The 26,833-nt window shown below is 41.5% G+C and overlaps 1 protein-coding gene across 4 annotated transcripts in view; it reads left to right on the forward strand.

The window, feature by feature from the left end:
* Positions 1-25,086, forward strand: part of LOC124286756 (flocculation protein FLO11-like) — a 41,540-nt gene extending 16,454 nt beyond the window's left edge. For 2 of the 4 annotated variants that reach the window (XM_046723178.1, XM_046723177.1), the window contains exons 2-12: positions 4,086-4,164; positions 7,396-7,441; positions 8,506-8,548; positions 9,138-9,436; positions 10,371-12,936; positions 13,559-13,804; positions 16,102-16,214; positions 16,830-16,981; positions 17,815-17,909; positions 19,674-19,776; positions 21,242-25,086. In XM_046723178.1, coding sequence (XP_046579134.1) covers positions 4,161-4,164; positions 7,396-7,441; positions 8,506-8,548; positions 9,138-9,436; positions 10,371-12,936; positions 13,559-13,804; positions 16,102-16,214; positions 16,830-16,981; positions 17,815-17,909; positions 19,674-19,776; positions 21,242-21,264 — 3,690 coding nt within the window. In that variant the 5' untranslated portion in view covers positions 4,086-4,160 and the 3' untranslated portion in view covers positions 21,265-25,086. The remainder of the gene's footprint in view (positions 1-4,085; positions 4,165-7,395; positions 7,442-8,505; positions 8,549-9,137; positions 9,437-10,370; positions 12,937-13,558; positions 13,805-16,101; positions 16,215-16,829; positions 16,982-17,814; positions 17,910-19,673; positions 19,777-21,241) is intronic. The other 2 variants (XM_046723180.1, XM_046723179.1) reach the window with 2 other exon arrangements.
* Positions 25,087-26,833: the final 1,747 nt, after the last annotated feature.

Below are 26,833 nucleotides of genomic sequence, written 5' to 3' on the forward strand. Positions count from 1 at the left end.
AACCTGTTCATCAAGACCAACCAGCCATGATCCGAGCGAGACCGGTAGTACCTGATGACACTGACATCGTGATGATGTAGGGATGAAGGGAACACCAGGAATTCTACATCATTTTACAATCCCTAACCCATGGCCACAATAAATTAATCACATGATCTTTTCCAAATTTGTAAGAAACGTGAATTAAGCTTTTCTGTTTTAAGAAAATGAGCATGGCAATAATGTAGATGGGTGAGAATCATTTGAGTGTTTAATGTCTGGTAGGACGAGAACTACAACTTAGTATCAGTGGATTTATCTATAAATATCAAAGAAGTGAGTGAGTATGGTTTTATGACACTTTTATGACACACCAGAAATGGGCTTCACACATAGCACCCATGTGGGGAATCGAACCTGTGTCTTCGATGTGATGAGTAGATACTTTAACTGTTAGGCTATTCCACCATCCATCAGAGAATTAACTTCGCAGAAATGAATTTGTTTAATAAATATTTCATGTCACTGGCGAGTCGTGACACGTTTATACCGGGATTAATGACAAATACAGCATTCTTAACAGAATTAGAAGCTGCCCATGTTAGTCAGGATGTAACTTTGTGTATTGTGTTTGTGAATTAGGGCTTTATTTCTTCTGAAAGAAGATTTATTGATGATATTTTTCAAATCAATAAACATAAATAATCTTCTGATTGTCTATTCTTTTAACCAGAATTAAATTAGTACAGTTGATGCAGTAGCATCCAGTTGGCAATAGGGGCAGTGGGGTAGCCTAGTGGTTAAAGCGTTGGCTCGTCACGCCGAAGACCCGGGTTCGAATCCCCACATGGGTACAATGTGTGAAGCCCATTTCTGGTGTCCCCCGCCGTGATGTTGCTGGAATATTGCTAAAAGCGGCGTAAAACCAAACTCAGTCAGTCAGTTGGCAATAACGTCATACCTGGTCTGAAATTGTTTTTATTATGGAAAACATTTGCAAACATCCTATAAGTAGAGACTAGGGTAGCTTGTTTCACAGTAAAGTAATGCCTTACATTTTCAGGCCTACAAGCTTGAATAGTAGCATGTGATATACCTAGCAGTGAAATGGTGATAACATGTGATATACCCAGTCATGATATGGTGATAACTTGTTATATACCTGGTAGTGATATGAGTCATTTTACATGTATGAAAGAGCCCTTGGGCTGATGTGACATATGATATTAAAACTGCCATATAATAGCCTCTAAGCTAAACCCCCAAAAATGTTTGAAATTCTACTTGCCTTTAAGATATGTTTAACATTAACAAAAACTGGTGTGAGATAGCATGCTTATGCTAATTTCAATCCCTGAAACTGTTACTGTGAATTTGTGATGACACAGCAAATTGCCATTATTCCACGTTCATGAAGTTGTATGCCATTTATAAACTGCTGACATAACTGTTTTGACTGAAGAGCACTTTTGAGCTTTGAGATATGTACTGACATTCATACGTTGACCTAACTTGTGGTATATAAACAATATACTACTCAACTCTCTACAAGAAGTTAAATAACACTCAATACTTTCATGTCGCTGTAGGGACGGTGGGGTAGCCTAGTGGTAAAGGCTTTCGCTTGTTACGCCGAAGACCCGGTTCGATTCCCCACATGGGTAAAGCCCATTTTTGGCCCGTGATGTTGCTGGAATATTGCTTATAACTAAACTCACTCACTCACTCATGTCACTGTAGCCATGTGTTACAGTGATGTCATGTAATTACTTCCCTTTCCCAAATGTATAAAATTCTACAAGTCATTAGGATCCCATTTTACATTAACAAAAGTCACCCTGGCTAGAGCTAATTTCAACCCTGTTTCTGTGGATGTTTGACAGTGGCACTGTCTGCAATTTGCTAATATCCCACAGGGGTGAATATGCTGTTTTAATGTCTACTATTATCTGTAAACAGCTGAGTATACTTAATCAATTACCCAGGATAATGTATCACCAATTATCAGCTGAGCCAACCTTTATCAATCAGCTGCTGAGATAGCGTACGTCAGATTAGCCGCCACGATAATTTATACACACTCTTGTCAATTGATTACAGTTTTGTTTTGGCTGGGTGATAGTCTTGCACAAGTCTCTAAGTTAATAATTAATAGTTTAAATGATAATTACTAAACATATTAATATCCCTATAACAGACTGGTGGTGCTTCTTTATAGGATAGAATTACTGTACATCCTTGGGCTTAGCCTTCAGTACAGCCTTGGAGCAAGGCTACCCGGGCCAGTGTGCTTACTTACATTATTCTATATACCTCCAGGGGCGGTGGGGTAGCCTAGTGGTTAAAGCGTTTGCTCGTCACGCCGAAGACCCAGTTATAGCAATATGGTGATATGAGACCATGGGTTTCACACATTATATATATGAGGATTTGAACCCAATGTTCTGCATGATGAGCACTTTACCCACGGACCTACCCATTGTCAGATCAGTATTTCAACTCATTGTAGTCATCAACACATTTAGAGTAAAGTGGACATATGCCATATACATTACCCAAAATTAGTTTAAGACTGACTGACTGAGTATGGTTTTACGCCGTTTTTAGCAATATCCCAGCAATAGCACGGCGGTGGACACCAGAAATGGGCTTCAAAAATTGTACCAATGTGGGGAATCGAACCCGGACCTTTGGCGTGACGAGCTAACGCTTTAACCACTAGGCTACCCCGCCGCCCCATAAGTTAAAGAACACTCAATTCTTTTATAGTGTAATGATAACACATAGTAATATGAAAGAATCTGATGTTCTTTTACTTCTATAGAGTAGGGGAGTGGTAGGGTAGTCTTGTGGTGAAAGCGTTCACTCTTCACACTAAAGACTAAGGTTCAATTCCCCACATGGGTACAATGTGTGAAGCCCATTTCTGGTGTCCCCCGCCGTGATATTGCTAGAATATTGCTAAAAGCGGCGTAAAACCAAACTCACTCACTCACTATATACCTCCAAGATTTATGGCATCTGAAAGGGGAAATACACTGAGTTAGGAAAGAGTGGATAAATGACAAGATCTTACTGAATTGTGCCCCTTAATATATTAAGATGTTACACGTAAAGGTGATGCACAAATGTATAGAATGGATGCATAAAATATACATTTCAATCCCGATGGATATACAACAATATGTATTATGCTAACTTCTCAACAAGAAATGTAAAGGTCATGTTGTTAAGTAATTATCAAACAGCTCCAGATAAGCTTTTGGCTAGTGGTGTTCTGATGATCGAAAAGAATCAAATAAAGGAGGATTAAAAATAATTATCGATCGTTAAAAAAATATTTTCGATTAATCAGAGTTTTGTTGTTTTAGTATAACATACTTGAATGAACTAAACTAACCATTGAATTTGACGAATATTCACGAACAAACATGCACTCAACAGATTTCGTACGTCTTTTGTGAACGTAATGAGATATACTGATAAATATTGGTTTGTATGAATAGACAGTATAATTTGTATGTAGAAAGTAAAATTACTGCACTTTAATATTTAGATATGAAAATATTTTGCTTATCCTGCTTGTTGCTGAGAGGGCAAACAAAATGGCTGATAGTGGCTGAAATTGGTGATAGTGCTCCTTTCTGGAGCAGAACTTTAAAAACCTTTCAATGCTCTCCTTCCACTTTTCTATATACACACCTAAATATTTGACATAATCATAACTCGTAGACATAATCATGAAGAGTATTTTGCCATTGAGGGGGATATTGATGACTTTGTCTTCTTGTATTACTTGAAATTAATCATTTAGGGACCCAGCCTAATACGTTTGTAGTATCATATGTAAAACCCTGATCAAGATATATATATGCTTGCTCAAACAAGCTTACATTAGTTACATTTTCAGAATGAATATATCCATGATTGTTTGTTTCCTTTGTGATCATGTTTGCTGGAGCAAGCAGTATTTTTTAAATGTTTCTAAAGTAGCAGACACAAAATGTCAGGTGTCAACAATTGCTGTGGGTAAAGTTCGTTATGATTGAGCTTCTCCTGTGCATGTTGAAAAGTTTTTACATTTTTTCGTTTCATTTGTATTTCAGAATGACCAAACCAAGTAAGGAAAATGAGGAAAAGAAGGCCCTGGGGGAAACACCACATTGGAACCACTTAAACAGATGTGTAAGTACACTTTAAATTGATGCGTAAGTTCACCTTAATCTGATGTGTAAGTAAATCTTAAACAGAGGTGTAAGTACACCTTGAATTAATGCTTAAGTTTGCCTTAATCTGATGTGTAAGTAACTCTTGAATAGAGGTGTAAGTACACTTTGAATTGATGCTTAAGTTCACCTCAATCTGATGTGTAAGTAGATCTTAAACAGAGGTGTAAGTACACCTTGAATTGATGTGTAAGTTCACCTTAATCTAATGTGTAAGTACACCTTAAAGAACAAATAAACTTCGTTTTTTTTTACTCTTTTAACTATTACATATGAAAGATTTGTGGTCAATCTTATGCGGAACACCAAATTCATAAAGAGATTGCTATGTTATAAGCTATGTCATGCAAAATCCTATTGGCCATCCATCAAATACATATTTTACTATCAGTAGAAAGTAGTTTTCATTTTGTAACTCGGTGAAAACAAACCTAAATAGCATTTATCCTCAGACTGGCGGATGTTTGTGACAGGGCGCCGCCATTTTTGAAAATCGTAAAGTCACAGGCTAAAGTCTGTTAGAATTAATGAGATTATGGTTTGTTTTCATCAAGTTAGAAAATCAAAACTACTTTCTACTCGTAGTTTAATATGTATTTGAATCATGACCAAAGGATTTTGCATGACACAAGTTGTAACATAACGATTGTTCGGGGAATGTATCCATCAATATCCACAAAAACGAGTGATATGCCATTCATCTGCAGCTGTTCCAAGTGATGTGTCTTTTAACAGTCTAATATACGAAAAAGTGATGCATCATTTCAGGTATTCCACATTGGTGTATAGTCTCATTGGTCATCCAAGATAGCACACCTGGCAACTAATTGCATAATGTCCCCATTCTTTAATAAAAAAAGTAATTTAGTTAGCCAATAATGAGCAATCAATCAAACTATTGGCGGTTAATCCTTTGAAAGAAAGACATTGTTTTTATGCGGACACAGACACGACAGAGTGTATTCAGTATAGATTAGTAAATCTACATACATAAACACTACCTTTTGACAAATCCGCTGTGCAAGATAAAAGTAATTAATCAATCAGTTATCAGTGTTATCGGTTAATCCTTTGATCGATGTTTATAATGTTGAGTATTTACTCCAGACACAAGAAATGCCAAATTGTGTCGGGTAATCTAAGTGGTGTTACCACTAATTATACCTGTTATAAATTCATTAACTAACCATCAAATGAATGATGACAAATAACGTGTAGGTTTATACCACCTAACACGGGTTACAACAAGGGAGTATTAATTGCTGTATTGCATGCAATTTTAATTGCATATGAAAATTTATGGACTGACACTGTTTTGAGAATGCAAACAGAACTTCATTGTTGCATAAGAAATACATATAAGCATTTGCTGTGTGCTAAAACTGTATGTACCTATTTACCTAAGGAAATTTTCAGATTCTTCTAGCAATGGCAAAGTAGGGTTGTTTACTTTGTTCAAATACATCAAATGTCAATTTTTAATATCATACGTAATAGACATCATATTTTTACATGACATGATTAAATATCGAGGTAAAAAAACACAGAAATGGGATCAATTTGGATCAGTCATTAATACAATCCAGGCATAAGAAACCTGCAAAAGCCCACACTGCTTTGATACTTTATTGCAATCAGACAACCACTACCAGGGATATTTTCAAACAACTGCATCTGATGGGCATCCAACCTTCTTAATGTCGCACTGTTTAGGTTGAAGAAATTAACCATAACCGTGATGAGCGAGGCTGATCATCGTTTTCGATATATCACTAGTGTCTGGCTCAAACAAACAAGGCCTAGCGACACCAAGCGATTTTGACAGAATCGTCTATGAAAACAAGTTGTAACTCGGAAACTAGGCAAAGCAGGAGACAAAATTAAATGACAGTAGATTGTGAGAACATATAGCTTTCATTTTTCACAACAGTTGTCACGATTTCCAGTTTATACAAACCTGTAAACAATATAATTTACCCCCTGAAATGTACATGAATTCTGCATCGGCCCTCATACCTATTCCTCATATGATGTCACAGAGGCGCGCCGCTCTGATTGGTTGAAATTTCGTTCGCGGGTGAGAATTGTGCACTGTTGTCAAAAAGGTTGATTTAAGTTAATTAAAGATCGAAATGAGTAGTTTTAATGACAGGGTTTTATTGATGGCAATGCCAATTAGTGATTTATGTATTTGTACCCCCCTAGAGTATATGTGATCGTTAAACATTGTAAGTACATGTTCAAAGGATGTTTCAGTACACCCTACACTGAAACATGTGAATGTTCCATATCACAGGCAATTATCACCTCTCTAAGGGACATAACTACTTAGTACTTTTTAAATGTGTTGAATCAGTACAGCATTGCGCTATATCCTCTTTCTTCTGGACATAATCAAGTTGAAACCACTTGGCTTCCAGCATGAAGGTTGCACAGAGGTTGAAAATAAGTTTATGTGATTAGTTTAATGTTTTTGCTATTTGGATATGTCTTCATGCTATAGAACTCGTATTTGTTAACTTACTTGTCACTACAGGGCACTCACATGATCCCATGCTTCTCTATACAGAGTTGTGTCCCTTGTGCAAGCAAGACACTTTTGATCATGGGTTCCCAAATTCTAACTGATCATGTTTTTAGTTGTTTTCCAGCATATCTTCGCTTGGAGATTTCCTCAAAGTGATAAATTTTGAACATTCGTAACTACTCGTGTCATTCTGGTAAGCCGGATGGCGTCTCATACCCCTCTCATGGCCATGCTTACGACTGGGCCCTGTCTAAGCGCAAACGGGCATTGAGATGAAAATTGTCCAGTACTATTACCAAGGAAAGATAACTCTAAATTTCCAAGCATGGCTCCTAGAATATCCTTTTTCCCGTGAGCAAAACAGCAATACAGTCATTCCCTTTGTAAAGATGTTTCAGTGTTTAAAGTTGCTGATCCTTTAGCTCAAAGTTTATGTTTAAATTGTGCTTTGATTGGTTTGCCACTATTCTTGGCATTAATGGCATACGATAGGGGTACGAGTCTTCTTGTAGGTCACGGAAACAGGCAGGCAGTTACGAATGAGTTTTTGAAGACACCGGAAAGCTGCATTACTTCGGGTTTTCCACCCCATCCAGTTGACACGAATAAATGTTCACAGTGGATTAAATCAAGCTCACTCACTCGATCACTTTTGTTTTGTAGTTCCCTCTGAGATGGATAATGGCCAGTCAATGCTTGATGTCAACATGTAAGTTGCCACTTTCTACACACTGCAGTGGTTTCAGCAGTTTATAGATTCTTATGACTGTCATGTTGCTCTTAAACAGATGTAACTTGAACTCCTGAATATGATGAAGTTCACGATTAGATTAATGACTACAGGACTGGCAAAATATACTGGATAAAAATAGTTAGGGATATATGTAAATTTGGAAATTATGAATAATGATGTATTTATTCATTGACACTCTGATAAAATATCAATCATAAAAATACCAATATCCCTAACATATTTTGTCCAGTATACATTTGACATGTTGGAGCAATAAAATAACTTTTACAACTGTGCTAATAGTAATGTTATATGTGTTTAGAAGACCTCACAATCTGCAACTTGAGCCTCTAGCTCAAAGCCCAAGTCTAGTAAATTTATGTTTGGTCTGGTATGAAGCTCTGCTGATATATCACATTAGTGAATTCTACTGAGGAGACTAATGGGATTGGGTGGTCAGGCTTATTGACCTGGTTGTAGTATGTCAACGATTCCAATTGCACAGATCGATGCTCATGCTGTCAATCACTGGATTGTTTGGTCCAGGTTATGTAGAGTACAGACTGCTATCATATAGCTGGAATATTGCTGAGCAGGGCTCGATTTAAGAGATGTAAACCCACCTGCACCAGGTGCAACCTAAGATTAAAACTTAGTTGCACCAGTAAAATTCCAGTTGCACTGTTTTTATTGCAATATGTAATATCAGAAATATGCTATTGAATTATTTAGATGGTTTTTTTATTCAGAAGTTTACTCACTCAAAAATTGACTTGCACCTGGTGTAAGTTAGACAAATAACAGGTTGCACTTTGTAATATTGGGTTGCACCAGTGCAAGTAACAAAGCTCTAAATCGAGCCCTGCTGAGTGCAGCGTTTAAGAACAAACAAACTAGTAGGGGCATTCCACAGTAATTTTTGTATTAATGGATTAGCATTCTTGCTATTTATTCAAACTGAGGTTTGTGTTGTTTGGTAATAACTATATGGAATCTTATGATGAATCTTGTCCTGAAACTTTGTCTTAATTGTGTTGCAGAGATACTAACTTACTGAGTGATTTCTTTGAAGAGAACAATGGTGTAAGTATTTCAGACAGAATCAGTTATTTTGGGGGGTTCTCATGTGAGTTGAACCATAACATTTAGAGGCCGTATGTCGTATTTCAACACAATCATTGGTTATCTGATGCTTTTATATGGGATAAACAGTTATGTAGCCCATTGGAAAGACTGTCTGGATTGGATGTTTAACACAACATTACAGATGCCCAGTCCAGTGTTTTTTCTGTTGTCTGGACTGTACCGGTGATGACTTTTAATTACATTTAAAAATCATCAAGACTAATGGTGCAAGTGATTTTACATGTGCCAAAGCTGTTATTTCCACCCCTGAACATTTCAAGACTAATGGTGTAAAGCTGGAAAAAGCTGCTTTCTGTTTGGCTAATGGTAAATTCTCATTGATCTTTCATAATCATTAATACAAAGTGGAGTAATATATGATTTTAATGATTGTCAATGGCTTTGATTTTTGAATCCCAGATGTGTGACGTAATTATATTCTATGCAGTATCTTTAAAAACTACATATGAAGCAATGTTTGGGGGACCATAATATTACCATTTTACATTCGTAAATATGATATAACATTCTACTTATTTGGCTACAGGTCCCGAACATCTCGGATGTGGACTGTGCATCGTCTGCCTTTGATTGGGCAGATGACTTCATATCCTCCGCCAGCACCCCCTATTCACTTGAGGGGGGATCAGAGCGGTCCCCAGCCACAGCAGGTTCCCTGCCTAGCACCAGCCCAGCGTCATCGGTCGTCGAGACGCAGGTGTCCACAACTACCCCGCTTCCTCAGGTGGCACAGGTGGTCGTCACGGCGGGAAGTGTCATTCAGCAGCTTCCTACCAGCATCTCATCACAACCGATCCTCCACAAGTCCGCCAATATCATACAGGGGTCAGTTCCACATCACACATAGTACTGGAATGTTTATGAAATGATTAAACTAATAGTTTACTCCAGCAGAACACCCAGTATTTTGGGACCGCCTCCGTGGTGTAGTGGTTAGAGCGTCCGCCTGGAGAGCGGAAGGTCGCGGGTTCAATCCCCGACCGCGCCATACCAAAAGACGTTAACATATGGTACTTGTTGGTCCCTGTTTGGCGCTCGGCATTAATGGGTACAACAAGGACTGGTCGGCTCTGAGTCAGTATAATGTGTCTGAGTGGGGTATTCATGCTTCACTGCGGCGTGGTATGTCAGTGGGCTAGCACTATAAAACCAGCTTAAGCCTGGGCTAGTACAAGCAGCCGCACATACACATACACACGCATGCACGTCGTCATATGAGCGAAATATTCTCAAACACTACGTTAAACCCAATTTCACCTCGCCTCACCTCACCCAGTATTTTGGTTAGACCATAGTTAATCTGTCATGGCTAGACAAAAATGTAAAATGTCCTGTAAATTTCAATCCCACCAAATGTCCACTATATATACCATACAGATTACTTACGCTTTTTGAGTGTATAAGTGTTTCTGTGATACTTCACTTCGGTGATAAAAGCCTTCACAAGGCAGAGATTATTTATCACTCCTATCTTACAAATTGTGTGATATTTCAGTTTTGAAAAGAGGCGGTAGGGTAGCCTAGTGGTTAAAGCGTCCACTCGACACGCCAAAGACCTGGGTTTGATTCCCCACATGGGTACATTGTGTAAAGCCCATTTCTAGTGTCTCCCGCCGTGATATTGCTGAAATATTGCTAAAAGTGGCATAAAACCATACCCACTCACGCAGAGTTAATAAAACAGCCCTTTGTTAAAGCGTTTGTTTGTTCTGTAATATTCTCCAAAACTTTGTGACATATATGGTGGTTTGTCTTTCAGTATTTCACCGGGGACCCAGCACTTTGTAGTGAAGGCTGATGCTAATGGACAGCTCCAGTTTCAACCCACCCCAGGATCCAGCCCCGCCCCCACCCAGCAGTTCTCGGTACCCTCCCCTGCTATCAGTCGTTCCCTCACCCCCAGCCAGAGCCCCGCCCCCTCCTGTTCTCCACATATCAGTCGGTCCATCACGCCGAATCAACCAATCATTCAGCAGGCCCTATCTTCCAGTCCGTCCCCTAACATCCTCCATCTCGCAACCCCCCAGTCCCAAGCCCCGGTTCAACTCACCAGCACAGTACCAATCCAAAGCATCATTCCGAATCCTAGTCAGAATGCCAGTATTATCCCCGGCCAGGCTGTTCTCTCCGGCCATGCCCACAACATCGTCCACACCCAGAACGCTGTAATACAGAACCCGAATGTTGTCAATCTGAACGTTGCCACCCATGTGCTTTGCGGCAACTCTCAGCAAGTGGGCCAGCAACCTGCAGCACAGATCCAAAGCAACATCCAGGGTTTGCCTGTGACCGTACAGAACACTGGAGGCATCCAAGGCAATCAAGTCAGTCTACAGGGCACTATTATTCAGACCCCTGGAGGGAAAAGCATCCTAATCCCCAACCAACAACTAGGGGGACATCAGATCAACTTGGGTGCTGTGCATCAGCAAGTGCTCCAGGGGCAACAACTCATGCAGGGTGGAGGGACGGCTGTGATTCAGAATACACCAGGAAGTGTGGGGGTGGGGAATGTGATACGGCTGGCTCCCCAGCCAGGCCAGGACAAAACTGCCAGTGTTGTGCCGCCCAATATTAGTTTAGTGAACATTGGTGGTGCTCAAGGACAGCAGATTCTGATTCAGAGAGCACCACATCCTGCTCAAGGGCAACCTCAGAATATCATATTTAGAACAGTACCTCATCCAAATCTCATCCAAATCCAAGGGAGCCAAGCTGGTCAGGCAAATCTCCAAGGAGCCTCCCTCCAGACTGCTTCTCAGATCTCCCAGCAAATCCTCAATCAGGCCACATCACAGAGTGTGCAGTACCAGCAGGTGCTCCCTGGGGGGACCCAGCCCCAGCAGGTGAAGCTGGTGGGGGGGCAGAGCTCCCATCCCACGTCCCAGGGAGTGACCCTCAACCTGGCGGGCCAGAGTTTGAACCTTCTGTCGGGGCAGAACATCAACCTGCAACAGATTCAAGGGCTGGCAACAAGTACTGTAGGCTCCATGCCAGGCGTACAGGGTGTACAGGGCGTACAGGGCATTCAGCTTCAGCAAAATGGCAGTCAATATATCGTGCAACCAGCTCCTACTCAGCTTGGCTCTCAGCCACAGACTGTGAATGTGTCAAGCATCAATCAATCCACAAACATTGTGTCAAAAGCTTTGATCTCATCCGGCCTAAGTCAGGTAATAAATACTCAGATTAAGCAAGGCCAGGAGCCGAAAAGTTCAAATACAGGGTCCGATACCCCCGCAGTTACGACCACTAGCAAGAGTAAGTCGAAGAAGTCCAAGAGTAACCCCGATGGTCAAGTGAAAGGCTCTCCTCAACAGCTGGCCCAGAACTTTCAAAAGATCCAGATCCCCATATCACAGTTCATAGCAACAGCGTCCAACGCTGCAGGCATCCACACAGCTCAGTCCACGCCCACTGCCGTCACCACGACCGTCACCCAGGCCATGGTGCAGGTGCCAGCTCAGCTTACACTGGCGAATACACTATCTGGATCACAGATCGTGTCTTCCGTTCAGTCTAAGAGCTCTGTGGGCATCATATCGACCCCATCATCATCCTCACAGATAAAGATCCAACCCCAAGTGATCAAGTCCGGGCCACCCAATGTCACATTAGCCCCCCAGGGGACAACGTTTCAGACTAGCAATACCGACCCACTCAAATTGCAGAGGGTGCAGCTAGAAATTAACAAACTGTTGAATCAGCCGAATCTTACACAAGACCAAATTCAGAAACTTGGTACTCTCCAGCAGTGTCTAAAGGATTCGTACCCCTCCATTGTTACTCAGACTTCCCAGCCAAATGCTGGAACTGTTTCTCCGAAACCTATCAAGCCTTTAGTTCCGACTTCCTTGACTGCCCAACCAATGGTGGGGCAGCCACCCATAGCTCAACCTCAAGTTGTTGTTGCAACTGCGCCAACGCAGATAAAGACTGAGCCGGGTACACAGCCGATTTCATTGCAGTCCATCGTCAGTCAACCGGGTATAGTAGTCCAGTCTCAAGCAGGCGGAACCGGAGTGATCCAGTTAGCAGTGCCCCAGCAGACTACAGTTACAGCTCCAGCAACGCAGATGATCACAACAGTTGCTCAAACAGGCCAACCACAGTATTTGCAAACCGTGATAAAACATGGGTCTCCGACCAAGACCATCAAGATGGCGCCAGGGGGGACAACCCAGGTGATTCAGATTCAGAGTGCCCCTGTAACCACAGCCACACCCACGCGACCTCCAGTACCTGCAGCAACAACGGTCATCAGGACGCCGCCTCCAGGGAAAATGCCAATATCTGCCACTCCATCGCTGCCAACACAGATTAAGGTAAGCTTGCTGATCACCTGTAGTTGTGTAAAACTGGAATCAGATCTTTCACTCTTACTCAATACAGTACCTTCCAACTTAAGATAGACACCTCATCAAAGTCGAATCTGGTGAACCCTGTTCCAAGTCGAATTTATCTTAAAACTATTATGCCCATTCTGAAAGAAGGCTGCATGGGTTCTTGAGCCAATCAGTTGCCAGCTTTCTAAAATGATTTTCCTTTGATTAAAAAAATGTATTTTGTAGAATTAAGTTCGATGACATGTGCCTATGCAACGCTGGGTGGCCTATATAAGTTGTCATGGATTGCATCCCTTGGTCACATCCGAAACCTGTTATATATTGCAATTTTAGGATTTTTATTAGCTTCTTCTTTAAACTTGTGGCCAGATATTAGCATCCAGATATTCGATGCTTGATTGTTCACTTGGTCATTTGGTATGGTAGCATAGTTGTCAAACCGTTCGCTCATCACGCCGAGGTCCGGGTTTGATTCCCGACATGGGTACAGTGTGTGGAGCCCATTCCTGGTGTCCCCCGCTGTTATGTTGCTGGAATATTGCTAAAAGTGGCGTAAAACTAAACTTGCTTAATTACTCACTCGGTCATTTACTCAAAACAGATAGCCAATCAGATGCTGACTCTGAACCTAACATCACAGCAGAAAGAGAAGTTGCAGCAGCACCTCGGCCGCATGACGATGGAGCAGCAGGAGATGTTCCTCAAGCAGCAGCAGCACACGCTGCTCAAGCTGCAGCAGCAACAGCAGATACACCAGCAGATCCAGGTGATCCGAACAACATCACCGCAGACCAAGCCTCAGCTGCTTGTAGCAAACCCACCAGGCAAAATACCCATCACTGTACAGGTACATAGAACTCACCCACCAATGCTCTCCCTACTGGCAAAGTCTGAATCGCTTGTAGCAAACCCACCACACAATATCCCATCACTGTACAGTTGCCTACGTAGAACCCATCCACCAGTTGTGCAGAACAGCCATTGTTGTACATGTTGGGTCTGAGTGGGGTATTCATGCTTCACTGCGGCATGGTATCTCAGTGGGCTAGCACTATAAAACCAGCTTAAGTCTGGGCTAGTACAAGCAGCCGCACATACACATACAGGCACGTCATCATATGAGCGAAATATTCTCAAGCACGACGTTAAACCCTCACCTCATTACTGTACATGTACTTGGGACTCTTATCCTCTTGGCACAAATTTCACCTCACCTCATTACATTACTGTACATGTACTTACACCTATCCTCTTGGCACAATGCTGATTGTTGTACATCGAAGTAGAACCCATCCATTCAACTGGAAGAATACCCATTACTGTACATGTACTTACACCTATCCTCTTGGCACAATGCTGATTGTTGTACATCGAAGTAGAACCCATCCATTCAACTGGAAGAATACCCATTACTGTACATGTACTTACACCTATCCTCTTGGCACAATGCTGATTGTTGTACATCTAAGTAGAACCCATCCATTCAACTGGAAGAATACCCATTACTGTACATGTACTTACACCTATCCCTTGGCAATGCTGATTGTTGTACATGTAGAACCCATCCATTCAACTGGAAGAATACCCATTAAGTACATGTACTTACCCATCCATTCAACTGATTGTTGTACATCTAAGTAGAACCCATCCATTACTGGAAGAATACCCATTACTGTATGTACTTACACCTATCCTCTTGGCACAATGCTGATTGTTGTACATCTAAGTAGAACCCATCCATTCAACTGGAAGAATACCCATTACTGTACATGTACTTACACCTATCCTCTTGGCACAATGCTGATTGTTGTACATCTAAGTAGAACCCATCCATTCAACTGGAAGAATACCCATTACTGTACATGTACTTACACCTATCCTCTTGGCACTTGGTACACAATGCTGGAAGATTACTGTACATGTACTTACACCTATCCTCTTGGTACAATGCTGATTGTTGTACATAGAAGTAGAACCCATCCATTCAACTGGAAGAATACCCATTACTGTACATGTACTTACACCTATCCTCTTGGCACAATGCAGATTGTTGTACATCGAAGTAGAACCCATCAGTCCATCAGGAACAGTTTCCGTTACTGTTCATGTACGTTGTCCACCTGCCCACATGTCATATCTGTACACTTTGTCTTGACATGATCAACACTAATAATTTCACTAAAGTACTGTCGGAAATAGAAAAAAAATGTAAAAGGCTGTTGCTCTGTATCACTAAAATTTACACAATTGCAAATAGCATATGTCGAAAATAACCCACATCGGCCTAACTGGGCGTTCAGGGGGATGCGTAATAGGATATCCAGAAAAGCATGTTTACTCCTAAAATCAGGCAAAACTTAGAAAAAATACGAATAGCTGCTGAAAACAATAGATCAGACTATAGATGGCAATTAGGTCGCTCAGCCAGGTATGACGACGGACTGTCGACTCACATGGCATGAAATGCACCTGCTGCCCACAGGCACAAGGGGTCATCTCAAAGATATTTTATGTTTTTTTTCATGTGTATTGATTATCTTATCTTAGCTAATATCTCAGTTCCCCAGCCCGACCCCAACCACCGTCAGCATCACCCGTCCTGGTTTTGCTTTTGAGACGACCCCTTCTACCTGTTTCTTTTTGTAGTGATAGTGAGATGCCATGGTAGCTACATCCTTAATAGTTTCAGTATTAAAGTTATTATTTTTTACGTCTGCTATCGTTTATAATGAAGCTAAGTCTAATTTCAAAATGATCATTTAAAAAGTGTCCTTTGTAATACAATATCATGGCGTACTAATTTGCATAAAGCCATGGTCTGTTCTAAATAAGTCGCATTGGACAAAGTTAAAACCCGCATTGCTCATTTCTGCACTAATCTCTTCTCAGTAAAGTCCTTTTTTTACGTTTCCTATCTCCCTCCCACTGCGACTGTATTTAAGCCGAACTTGGTTTAACAGATATTTCACACTTTCACATATTAACTACCTAAATTGTAGATATAAATGTGAAAAAACATTTTTTTTCTATTTCCGACAGTACTTTAATAGTCATATTCTTGGTAGATGGGTTAATCTAGTCACTCACATGGTGTCTTGTATTGTCTGTTTGCTTCAGTAACAGCATGTTGTTTTTTTCTTGCAGCAAATAGACAAGGGCATAAACCAAATCAAAGTGGGTGTGGATGCTGTGCAGACCAGCACACCCAACCGCCCCACAAAAAGGCCCGCCCCCTCAGAGGTGCCAAAGGGAACACTGTAAGTATAGGACAGTGTAAAAGCTACTGGTAGCTACTGGTACTATCTCCATGCTGCTTCGGGAGGTGGGGTAGCCTAGTGGTTAAAGCATTGGCTCGTCACGCCGAAGACCCGGGTTCGATTCCCCACATGGGCACAATGTGTTAAGCCCATTTCTGGTGTCCCCCCGCCGTGATATTGCTGGAATATTGCTAAAAGCGGCGTAAAACTAAACTCAGTCAGTCAGTCAGTCCGTCAGTCCATGGTGCTTCCAGTAAATGAATTTAATATTGTTGTTGCTACAGAGGGCAAGGGATTGTGCTTATTTATCAGGGTAGAATGAATATACTATTACTGATTAGGATAAACCACTTAAACTAAAGGGAAGTAATTCAAATCTGGCCTTACTAACAAACAGTGACAGGTTTGAAATTCACACTCTTTGTTTCACAAAATTAAAAATTTATTTCTAATTATTTCTGTCTTTTGAAACTAATGATTGTTATGTACTAACAATTGGTGTTTTTAAATTCCTTTTGATTTTCTAAAGTTTTAGTTTACAATCTAATCACCCTGACAGTTTGATATGCTGTTCCTCTCGTAACATGTAGTGCTGAAGATATGTTGTCTTGACAGCAGTATTCACCAGCAGTTAGGCAAGGACCAACAGCATGCTGTCAATCCAGACACCAAGTCTCCGTTCAAAGATTACAAGGAAGCATGTCGAAGATTGCTGCGATATCACGTCTTTCAGCACCATGGTCCCAAGCAAGATGCATTCAAGAAAGGTGAGTTTGCTCTTACTCAGAATGACATACTCTCAAGATTGTCACATCTGGTAAGACCGCCTCCGTGGTGTAGTGGTTAGAGCATCTGCCCAGAGAGCGGAAGGTTGCGGGTTCAATCCCCGACCTCGTCATACCAAAAGACTTAAAATATGGTACTTGTTGGTCCCTGCCTGGCGCTCAGCATTAATGGGTACAACAAGGACTGGTCGGCTCGGAGTCAGTATAATGTGTCTGAGTGGGGTATTCATGCATCACTGCGGCTTGGTATCTCAGTGGGCTAGCACTATAAAACCATCTTAAGTCTGGGCTAGTACAAGCAGCCGCACGTACACACGCATGCACGTCGTCATATGAGCGAAATATTCTCAAGCTCGACGTTAAACCCAATTTCACCTCACCTCACCTCACATCTGGTAAGCAGGGATGTTTAGAAGAAAAGATCTCAGACTGAAGATGTGAGCCTAAATGGCAATTGGCTGGTGGGTAGAATGCTAAAAATATTTCCAGTATTGTAGTACAGTTGGGGCTATGACTCTTTAACAATTTCTTTATTGGAAATATTATATTAGAAGTAATTATCTCATCATGCTTAGATATATTATATTTCATTTTAAAATGTATCCCTTAAGAAATGTTTAATGTAACTTACATCCTGTCAAAATGTAGTTTACATGTATAAGCTGGTTAAAGGGAGATAACTCATTGTGAAATACATATTCAGTCTTCTTTGAGAGCTTCAAATGTAAAATATTTTGTCAGTGATTTATGAGATATTCCTTAATTTTCTGTCTTGCTGAGATTGTGTGATGTGTAAAGTCTGTTTCCTCTTGCAGCAGAGACTGTATTTGATACAGTGTCGGAAGACCTGCTGAAACGAAGTCACACAATGATGAACAAATACAGGCTGCTGCTCCTGGAGGAGAGTATGGTAGGTGGAGTGTTGTCAACTGTCGGGACAGGGGCGTGGTTTGTTGGAGGGAGCGTGTCGTCTGTAGGTACAGGGGCGTGGTCTGTAGGTGGAGTGTTGTCAACTGTCGGGACAGGGGCGTGGTCTGTAGGTGGAGTGTTGTCAACTGTCGGTACAGGGGCCTGGTCTGTAGGAGGGAGGGTGTCGTTAGTTGGTACCGGGGCGTGATCTGTAGGAAGGAGGGTGTGGTCTGTAGGTACAGGGGTGTGGTCTGTAGGAGGGAGGGTGTGTTCTGTAGGTACGGGGGTGGTCTGTAGGAAGGAGGGTGTCGTCAGTTGGTACAGGGGCGTGGTCTGTAAGAAGGAGGGTGTCGTCGGTCGGTACAGGGGCTTGGTTTGTTGGAGGGAGGGTGTCGTCAGTTGGTACAGGGGCGTGGTCTGTAGGAGGGAGGGTGTGGTCTGTAGGTACAGGGGCGTGGTCTGTAGGAGGGAGGGTGTCATCAGTTGGTACAGGGGCGTGGTCTGTAGGAGGGAGGGTGTGGTCTGTAGGTACAGGGCTAGGGGCGTGGTCTGTAGGAGGAAAGGTGTCGTCAGTTGGGGTGTGGTCTGTAGGTAGATGGGCGTGGTCTGCTGTTGTATTTAGATTGACCCTTTGTTTAGGGGTGTGGTATGCTGGTCGACCCTAGGTGGAAGGGTGTGGTCTGTAGGTAGATGGGCGTGGTCTGCTGTTGTATTTAGGTTGACCCTTTGTTTAGGGGTGTGGTATGCTGGTCGACCCTAGGTGGAAGGGTGTAGCCTGTAGGTAGATGGGCCTGGTCTGCTGTTGTATTTAGATTGACCCTTTGTTTAGGGGTGTGGTATGCTGGTCGACCCTAGGTGGAAGGGTGTGGTCTGTAGGTAGATGGGCGTGGTCTGCTGTTGTATTTAGGTTGACACTTTGTATAGGGATGCAGTCTGGTCAACCTTAGGTGGAAGGGTGTAGCCTGTAGGTCGAGGGGCGTGGTCTGCTGTTGTATTTAGATTGGGTGTGGTCTGCTGGTCGACCCTGTAGATGGCGTGGTCTGTAGGTAGATGACCCTGGTCTGCTTTGTATTTAGGTTGACCCTTTGTATAGGGACGTGGTCTGTTGGTCGGCCCTAGGTGGAAGGGTGTGGTGTGTAGGTAGATGGGCGTGGTCTGCTGTTGTATTTAGGCTGACCCTTTGTATAGGGGCGTGGTCTGTTGGTCGACCCTAGGTGGAAGGGTGTGGTGTGTAGGTAGATGGGCGTGGTCTGCTGTTGTATTTAGGCTGACCCTTTGTATAGGGGCGTGGTCTGTTGGTCGGCCCTAGGTGGAAGGGTGTGGTGTGTAGGTAGATGGGTGTGGTCTGCTGTTGTATTTAGGTTGACACTTTGTATAGGGGTGTGGTCTGTTGGTCGACTCTAGGTGGAAGGGTGTAGCCTGTAGGTAGATGAGTGTGGTCTGCAGATGTATTTAGGTTGACTCTTTGTGCAGTGATCTGCAGGAAGGAGGGTTTTGCTTGCTGGCTGACTAGGTGAAAGGGTGTGGTCTGTTGTACATAAGTTGATTCTACGTACAGTATTGTAATGCCATATGAAGGTGTTGAAGTGGAGCCGAAATTCTGTGAATTAAGCCCAATCCCAATGACCCTCGTTGAACTAATGTAAACACGCAAGTAAACCAAAGTGGGTCACAAAATAGCACATGAATTATGTAAGAGTTGTCTGTCACGTGCTGTTACCTTGTCGCCAGCTAGTGCGTGTGAGGACTGACCTTGTGTTTTCAGAGAGATCGACCATCTGCAGAGATGGTGATGATCCAACGCATGCTCAATCAAGATCTCACAGCTGTCATCAAAAAAGAGAAAGAAGTAATCAAGGCTGATCCAGGTACAGTGTCTTTGTCGTCTGTATTCCAGTCACAAGATCCGCAACCATTTCAGCTGTTTAGTTGTGTTGGGCTAACCGAGTACTAAAAGTGTCCACAGTGTGTGAAGCATTTTTCTTGTTTCCCCGCTGTGATATTGCTGGAATATGGTGAAAAGCCATGTAATTTTCTCACACTCTCTCACTCACTCACTCAAACCATTCAGCTAAGGGCTGTGCTGTGTGTGTTTTTGACACAAGTATCTGGGTTCAAACATAATGGGTACAATGTGTGAAGCTATTTCTGGTGTCCCCATGCCGTGATGTTGCTGGAATATTTTACAAAGCTTCGAAACCAAACTCAGTCAACAGTACAGTCAATGTTTACTCAAAACTCTTTCTCACTCACTCATACCACCACCAAACCATTCAGCTAAGGGGTGGTGTAAATGACACAACTCATCTTCCAGCTTTCAAACATAATTTTGGCTTCATATCAGTTGTTCGGATTGAGTGATGAAATAACAAAAACGACCCTACACAGAACATCTGCATGCATGGTTAAATTACAGCTCTTGAGAAGTCGTTCTTGGTATTTGAAGAAAACTGCATGAAAGAACATTTATATTCCTCTTGTCTGAGACTTGACAAATTCAGAAACGACAAAGGGACTTCTTGTTGACATCCGCAGTTACAATTAATTCAATTCTAAGTTTGCTTTGTAAAATTTACAGTTTATCTGTGAATGTAAATATCTGGTGGTCCATATTTGTCACTTATTTAAAGCTTGGTTTAGGATTAATGTGTGGATTGTCATGAGGTAAGATTTTTAGAAGGAAATATAACTGGACCAGTTCTTCAGACCAGTTTATGTGAATGATGAGATCATTTAGCAACAAGTATCCTGCTCAGAATATATTAACTATAACGAAATAATTGATAAAACGTAGCAGATACGCACCACGGCAATGGTGTACGGTCTTAGAATCATTTACAGACGTGTTTATCTGAAAAAGTATTGTTTTATTGTTTATTGACCTGTTTACACAAGACTAGCAATGTTGTGGTGCATATATGAAACGAAACACAAGATTGCTGATACTCCATTAAATTCCATGCAGTACTCCAAATGTAGGCTTAAGGTTTTCGAGTACTCCTGGTGTTCAAAAATTACCTGGAACCCTGTATAATAATATCGAGATTTGGGTGTTCATTGAGTTCTTCTGTGAAATTACTAATAAAACTGCATTTTTTAAATATTCTTATTCTAAAAATAAGTCTTGAGTCATGATGTTATTCTGAATGTTATCTGGGCGGTTAGGTAGCCTAGTGGTTAAAGCGTTGGCTCGTCAACCGAAGACCCGGGTTCAAATCCCCACATGGGTACAATGTGTGAAGCCCATTTCTGGTGTCCCCTGCCGAGATGTTGCTGGAATATTGCTATAAGCGAAAACCAAACGATCAGTCAGTCAGTCTGAATGTTATCAAGATTCCTGCCGACCAAGTACTTAAAGAAGGAGAAGAAGGAGGAGGATAGTGCTGCAGAATCAAGTGCTCTAGATACATCTGCCGTCAAGTCGGAGACATTTACAGAGTCGGAGTATAGTGATCGCGAAATGTCTGAGTCCTTACATCAAAGTTCTGCCTCGGCAGATTCGGAGAGGATGTCTGTCAAATCGTCACCCATTGTACCCCCCGGCAAAGTTAAGTTAGTGATCAGGAACGATGGGCGTGGGTTTACCAGTAGCCTCAAAACAAAAACTCCTGTGAAAACTGAACCGCCGAGTCCACGGTATGGTCAGGTTACTCCTGAGGAGACGCCTCCGAAGGATGTGGTGAAAGGAGAATCTCTGTATATAAATGATTTCCAGACTGACCATTATGCAGACGAGAGAGACGATTTGAATATGTCTGGGGAGAGGGGGGATGAGAGTGGGAATGTTCTGAGTAGGGAGTTGTCGAGTGCTAATGCCAGCAGTGATCTTGACACTACAGACTTACAGACTGGATTAAGTGAACCCAGCTTCCAGGCTCAGTTGGCCCAGAGTAATGTGAGTGAACCAGGTGTGGAGGAACGACTTCAGGCATTCCATCATTCCGGGGATGACCCGTTGCTAAAGGTAAAGGGTTCTCCTGTTGTGTCTGGTGTGTCGACGGACTCTCGGCTCGAGGTGCAGCAGCCTCAGTATAGTGATATCAGCATTACAGACGTTTCCGGGGACTACCCTAGTGTCCTCTCCCCCCATCCAAAAACCTCTCGACTCGGGGGGAACAGTTTTAGGGGAGTTCACATCTCATATACCGGATGACTTTGATCCCAGCAGTTTTGACTTCCCGGAAGCGCTGACAGGAAACCTGTGCTCGCAGCCTGCATCTGTGTCGACATTGACGCAACCTGCTCGGACTGCATTTAGTAGTATTACGTCTGATGATGGGTTTCATCATCAAATGGACTTAGGTAGCAACAGGACCAATTCTCTGACCACTGCTGCTGTTCATGCTGCTGCCCATGTGTATGACAGTGATGATGATGTTATGCCCTTCACAGCCAACCCCCACCCCCATACTGCTGCCCCCCAGGAACATGTAGAGGAAATAGGCAATGCTGTATCCACCATTATGGACTTCGATGATGTTAGTAGTGACGGTAATGTGGCTGATCTATCCACAATATCATCCGAGAAGGATCTCGGCTCAAATGCAGATGTTCTCACAAGCAAAGATCTCCCCCCAAAATGAGATGATGTTTTCTCCAGAAAGTGGGCCCAGTAATTCACAGGATGAAAACAATCAGTCTGATGGAATTGAACTCGATGCCTCTTTCGAATCTGATGGAAACGACCCTCAAAACCATATGATGAATGCTCAAATGCAGTGTGCTATTGATAGCATTCTGAGTTTAAACCCAGGTGAGGAGCCGCCAACAACAGCCGACTTCATGGACCAGTCAGGTAGCATGACAAGTTTCTATGACAACCAGCTGACGGAAGTGACGGACACAAGTCAGGACGAGAGTGAATATTACGGGGAGGAAGGGGGCGGTGAGTCTGAGGACAAGCCGGATGAGTCAGCGTCGACGGAGGACAAGGATGGCGGAGAAACTTCAATGGAGGATGATCTTGATGCTGCTGTGCAGAGTATATTAATGTGAAGCGGTGCTACTTTCTAGGGCTCAGTGTAGAACATGGTTGGCAGGGCATTTAGTCTCAGACATCCCAGGAATTGCTGCTTAGTCCGAGATGTATTACTTGAATAAAGTCCAAAATGGCTGAAGAGTGTAATTGGATAAGAGGAATTGTTTCTAAGTGGTGCTGTGGTATTGCTCAAGACAAATGGCAGACAAACATTTTGGATGCTTTTTAAATTAGTGATAAAACATTCTTCTACATTACTACCAAATTCGAGAAATAGCTTTCTTTCAGTCCAATAATGTGTTCGGTGACAATCGGTCAAAGTTCTCGAAAGTGAAAGTGAAACTGATGTAAAATCATGTAATTTAATGGTTCGACAGACTTGATCCAAAACTTTGAATATGTCCTAAATTCTGAGATTACACTGTAACCATACAAATATGTTTGAGTCAAAGGACTGTAGAAATAATCCATGTTTCCTACTTTACTTGGTAAGTCAGATAAATATTAGTCCCTCGCCCAGGGATGTATTGGTATCAAACCGTTTAGTCCTTGGTGAGATGTCCAATAATGCTCTGCAACTTTTACAGGACATTAGTGATGAGGGACGTTGATGAAAAAGAAAATTAGCTAAATGGTTTGACATGTTCATGAGATGGAAAAACTGCCATTTTACATTCTTAGGGGCAGTGTTAAGAAGCAAACAAACTAAAAACAATCTCTGATTTGAGACTTGCCCATATTCCTCTTTTGGGTGGAAGTTAAATTAATTAGTGAATATAAACACTAATTAAGGGCACTGATGAAGCAGTAATTCCTGAGATGATGAAACTCATCTCCCCACCACCAAGATGCAAACCTAGCTACTTAATATGAGAGAAAATATTCCATTTCATGTATTTTATGTGCCATTATGAATGTTAAAAGGCACAAAAAGCTGTTAATACAAATCCCAAATTAGAGACTTTTCACACTTTGAAATACTTCATGGCATAGATTTGTAAGTAAGTTCAGGAAATATTTCTTTTGTAGTGTTTGATATGCTATCATTGTTCTTTACTAAAATAGAGAAATGAATTTTGTTTCTTCAAGAGGAAAAGAACCACATATCATTGAGAAATGTTTAATTTCCAGAATCTACCGACTAGATTAAAGTGTAAGATCTAGGTTCGCCCAGACAATGAAATCTAATTGTACATTTGGTTTGTATTCGAGTTTTCAGGGTGGGATTGGAAACAAATCTTGTCTTGGGTCATTATATTTCATGTAATCAACAGTCTAACATTGGCAACCAAGTGCAATAAGACATAGGATGTTCACTGGCTGAGGAGGCAAGTACAATGTTAGTATTTGATAGAAAAAAAATACTTTAGTTATTGCTATTTAGTCAAAATGTGAAGATATTGTCTCATGAAACATGAAATTGACACATGAAACCTTTAATTTGAAATGCTCATTTTGTTTGTGGGAATTGTCATTTGTAATCTATGTGTTCAAGCTGTGTTGAGTTATCTCCCTTTAGTTTGTAAATTAGGCTGAGAAATATAAAAAAATACCATTTGCTATTAAAGCAATTATACTTGGAGTTTCAACATTGCTTCAAGTAGGCAGGCATCCTATTAAAGTATCATGGAGTTTACTGCAAGGTAATCACCTAAAAGCAGAAATAATATGCTGTCATATGGAGGTGTTTTTGATTTGGCACACAGATACCTGAAGTGGATAAGAACTATTTTTCAGTCTCAGATTATTTTAGGACAGGTATAAGAAGGGAGTCAGTGAATGTTGTGTCTATAAGCAAAGGCGTAGTTCTTAAATAGTCAATAGTCTCCCGGTGAAATATTTCCTTTGATTTACGTAGAAAAGTTACCCTTTCTGATATGAAAGGCTCAAGATTTTCGGAATGAATATAATTATTCCATAGGGAAGAAAAGGTTTTTCACAATAAAAGAAAAAGTTTGATAGGAACTAATTTTGATATCGGAATACAGTGGTAGGATGAAGAATTAGGTTTTCTTTAATTTTTGTTAAGTAGTATGCTGTATTCCCGCTGTTTCCAGTTGTGTCAGCAGCATGCTTGTGCTAGGGAGATTTGCTGAAATGGTAAAGGTCGGAGACTTTCATCTCGTCAGCTTATCTGAAGAATGAGATTAAGCAGACAGACTCTGATATAGCTGGGATAGTGAACTAAGCAGCATTAAACCAAATTCACCAAGCCATTGAGGCCTTAGTGTTTCTAAAACAACAGGGGCGGTGGGGTAGCCTAGTGGTTGAAGCCTCCGCTTGTCACTGAAGACCTGGGTTCGATTCCCCACATGGGTACATTGTGTGAAGCCCATTTCTGGTGTCCCCTGCCATGATATTGCTGGAATATTGCTAAAAGTAGCGTAAAACCAAACTCAATTACTCTAAACAACGTGCTGTGATGTATAAGTCTTGGAAACACCTATGCAAAGGTTTGACAGGTTTGATGGCAGAAGGTTAAATTTACCAAATAGGGATATTTTGCAAGAGCACTTCCCTATGTATGTATCTATGGAGGGTTCCATATTTTCTTTTTAAGAAAAACATGTCGATCTATAGCTTAAGTGTTGCAATACATTTTATCAATTTAGCTTATTTTTTATTTGCAACATCAATGTCACAACGTTTGATTATCTAAATCTGATATTTTGTAAGAAAATTTGAAAAATGCTGAAATTTCTTTTAAAAAATATCATAACAGTCCGTGTTCGAAGCAACCTTTGATGGGGGGATACACGTGTTCAAATAAAATATGAATATGAAGTTTTGATTTACACAAACAAGATAAGAAAGACACAGGGTTTTGTTTTACCCATTGTTGGTTTATCAGCAGGGGGTGTGTGTGCTCATTTTAGCCATTGTCCAGCAATAACAGAGGTGTTGAGGGGGTGGCAAGAGTTATCGGGAGAAATAGATTTAGGATACAGACTCAAGGTAAGCAGGTAACTGAAGCCCTGCTAATCTTCATCTAATTAGTCTCCGGAGTCTTGGGTCTTCTTGGGTCATATTTGAAACTCTTCTCGAGGCTTATTTCTTCTGGAGATTCTGTTATTTTGGGTGTGTTTGGGAATCAGTAATTCCTTGATCCCCCACTGTGGAAGACCCTGAAAATGTCCAGGTGTAAGTAGTGTATAATAGTAGATGTCTGTATCTATTTGATTCTCATTCCGCAAAGTAGCCGTGTGAGAGGCCAAAACGTGTTCACTTGACAGTTCATCAATGCGAGAGTTATGTTTTCTTGAGAAAACTATATTTGCGTTTGCATATCATTTTGTATATTTATTTCTGCCTTTGATTTCATAGCATCTTTGTCATTTGTGTAGTGATGAGAGGTATACAATTTGTGTAGAGTATAAATTTTTAACTCCCTCTAGGGAACATTGTAAATGATTCTATGTTGTGATGACTCCCAATATTGGCAGGTTTAATGCATGTAATTGTGAAGTAGCGTCCAGCTCATACAATGATGACAATGTTCATACATGTATTTATATTTTGTGTAAGCCTTATTTGTACAACTAAAATATCTATGACAGTAGATGTTGTGTTTGTGATTCTTTTAAGTTGTCAGTGTTCATCACGACCTTGGGGCGGTGGGGTAGCCTAGTGGTCAAAGCGTTGGCTCTTCACGCCGAAGACCCGGGTTCGAATCCCCACATGGGTACAATGTGTGAAGCCCATTTCTGGTGTCCCCCTGCCGTGATGTTGCTGGAATATTGCTAAAAGCGGTGTAAAACCAAACTCAGTCAGTCATCACCACGTTCGCTCATCACAACAATTGCCTGGGTTCGATTCCCTACATTGGTACATTGTGTGAAGCCCATTTCTGGTGTCCCCCACCATGATATTGCTGGAATATGATAAAATTGACTTAAAACTCATGCCCACTCACATACATCACGTCAGTTCCAAGTTGGTTCAAACCC

The sequence above is a fragment of the Haliotis rubra genome, unplaced genomic scaffold, assembly GCF_003918875.1.
Source record: "Haliotis rubra isolate DU_JTF1 unplaced genomic scaffold, ASM391887v1 Scf390, whole genome shotgun sequence".
NCBI classification, from domain to species: Eukaryota; Metazoa; Mollusca; class Gastropoda; order Lepetellida; family Haliotidae; genus Haliotis; species Haliotis rubra.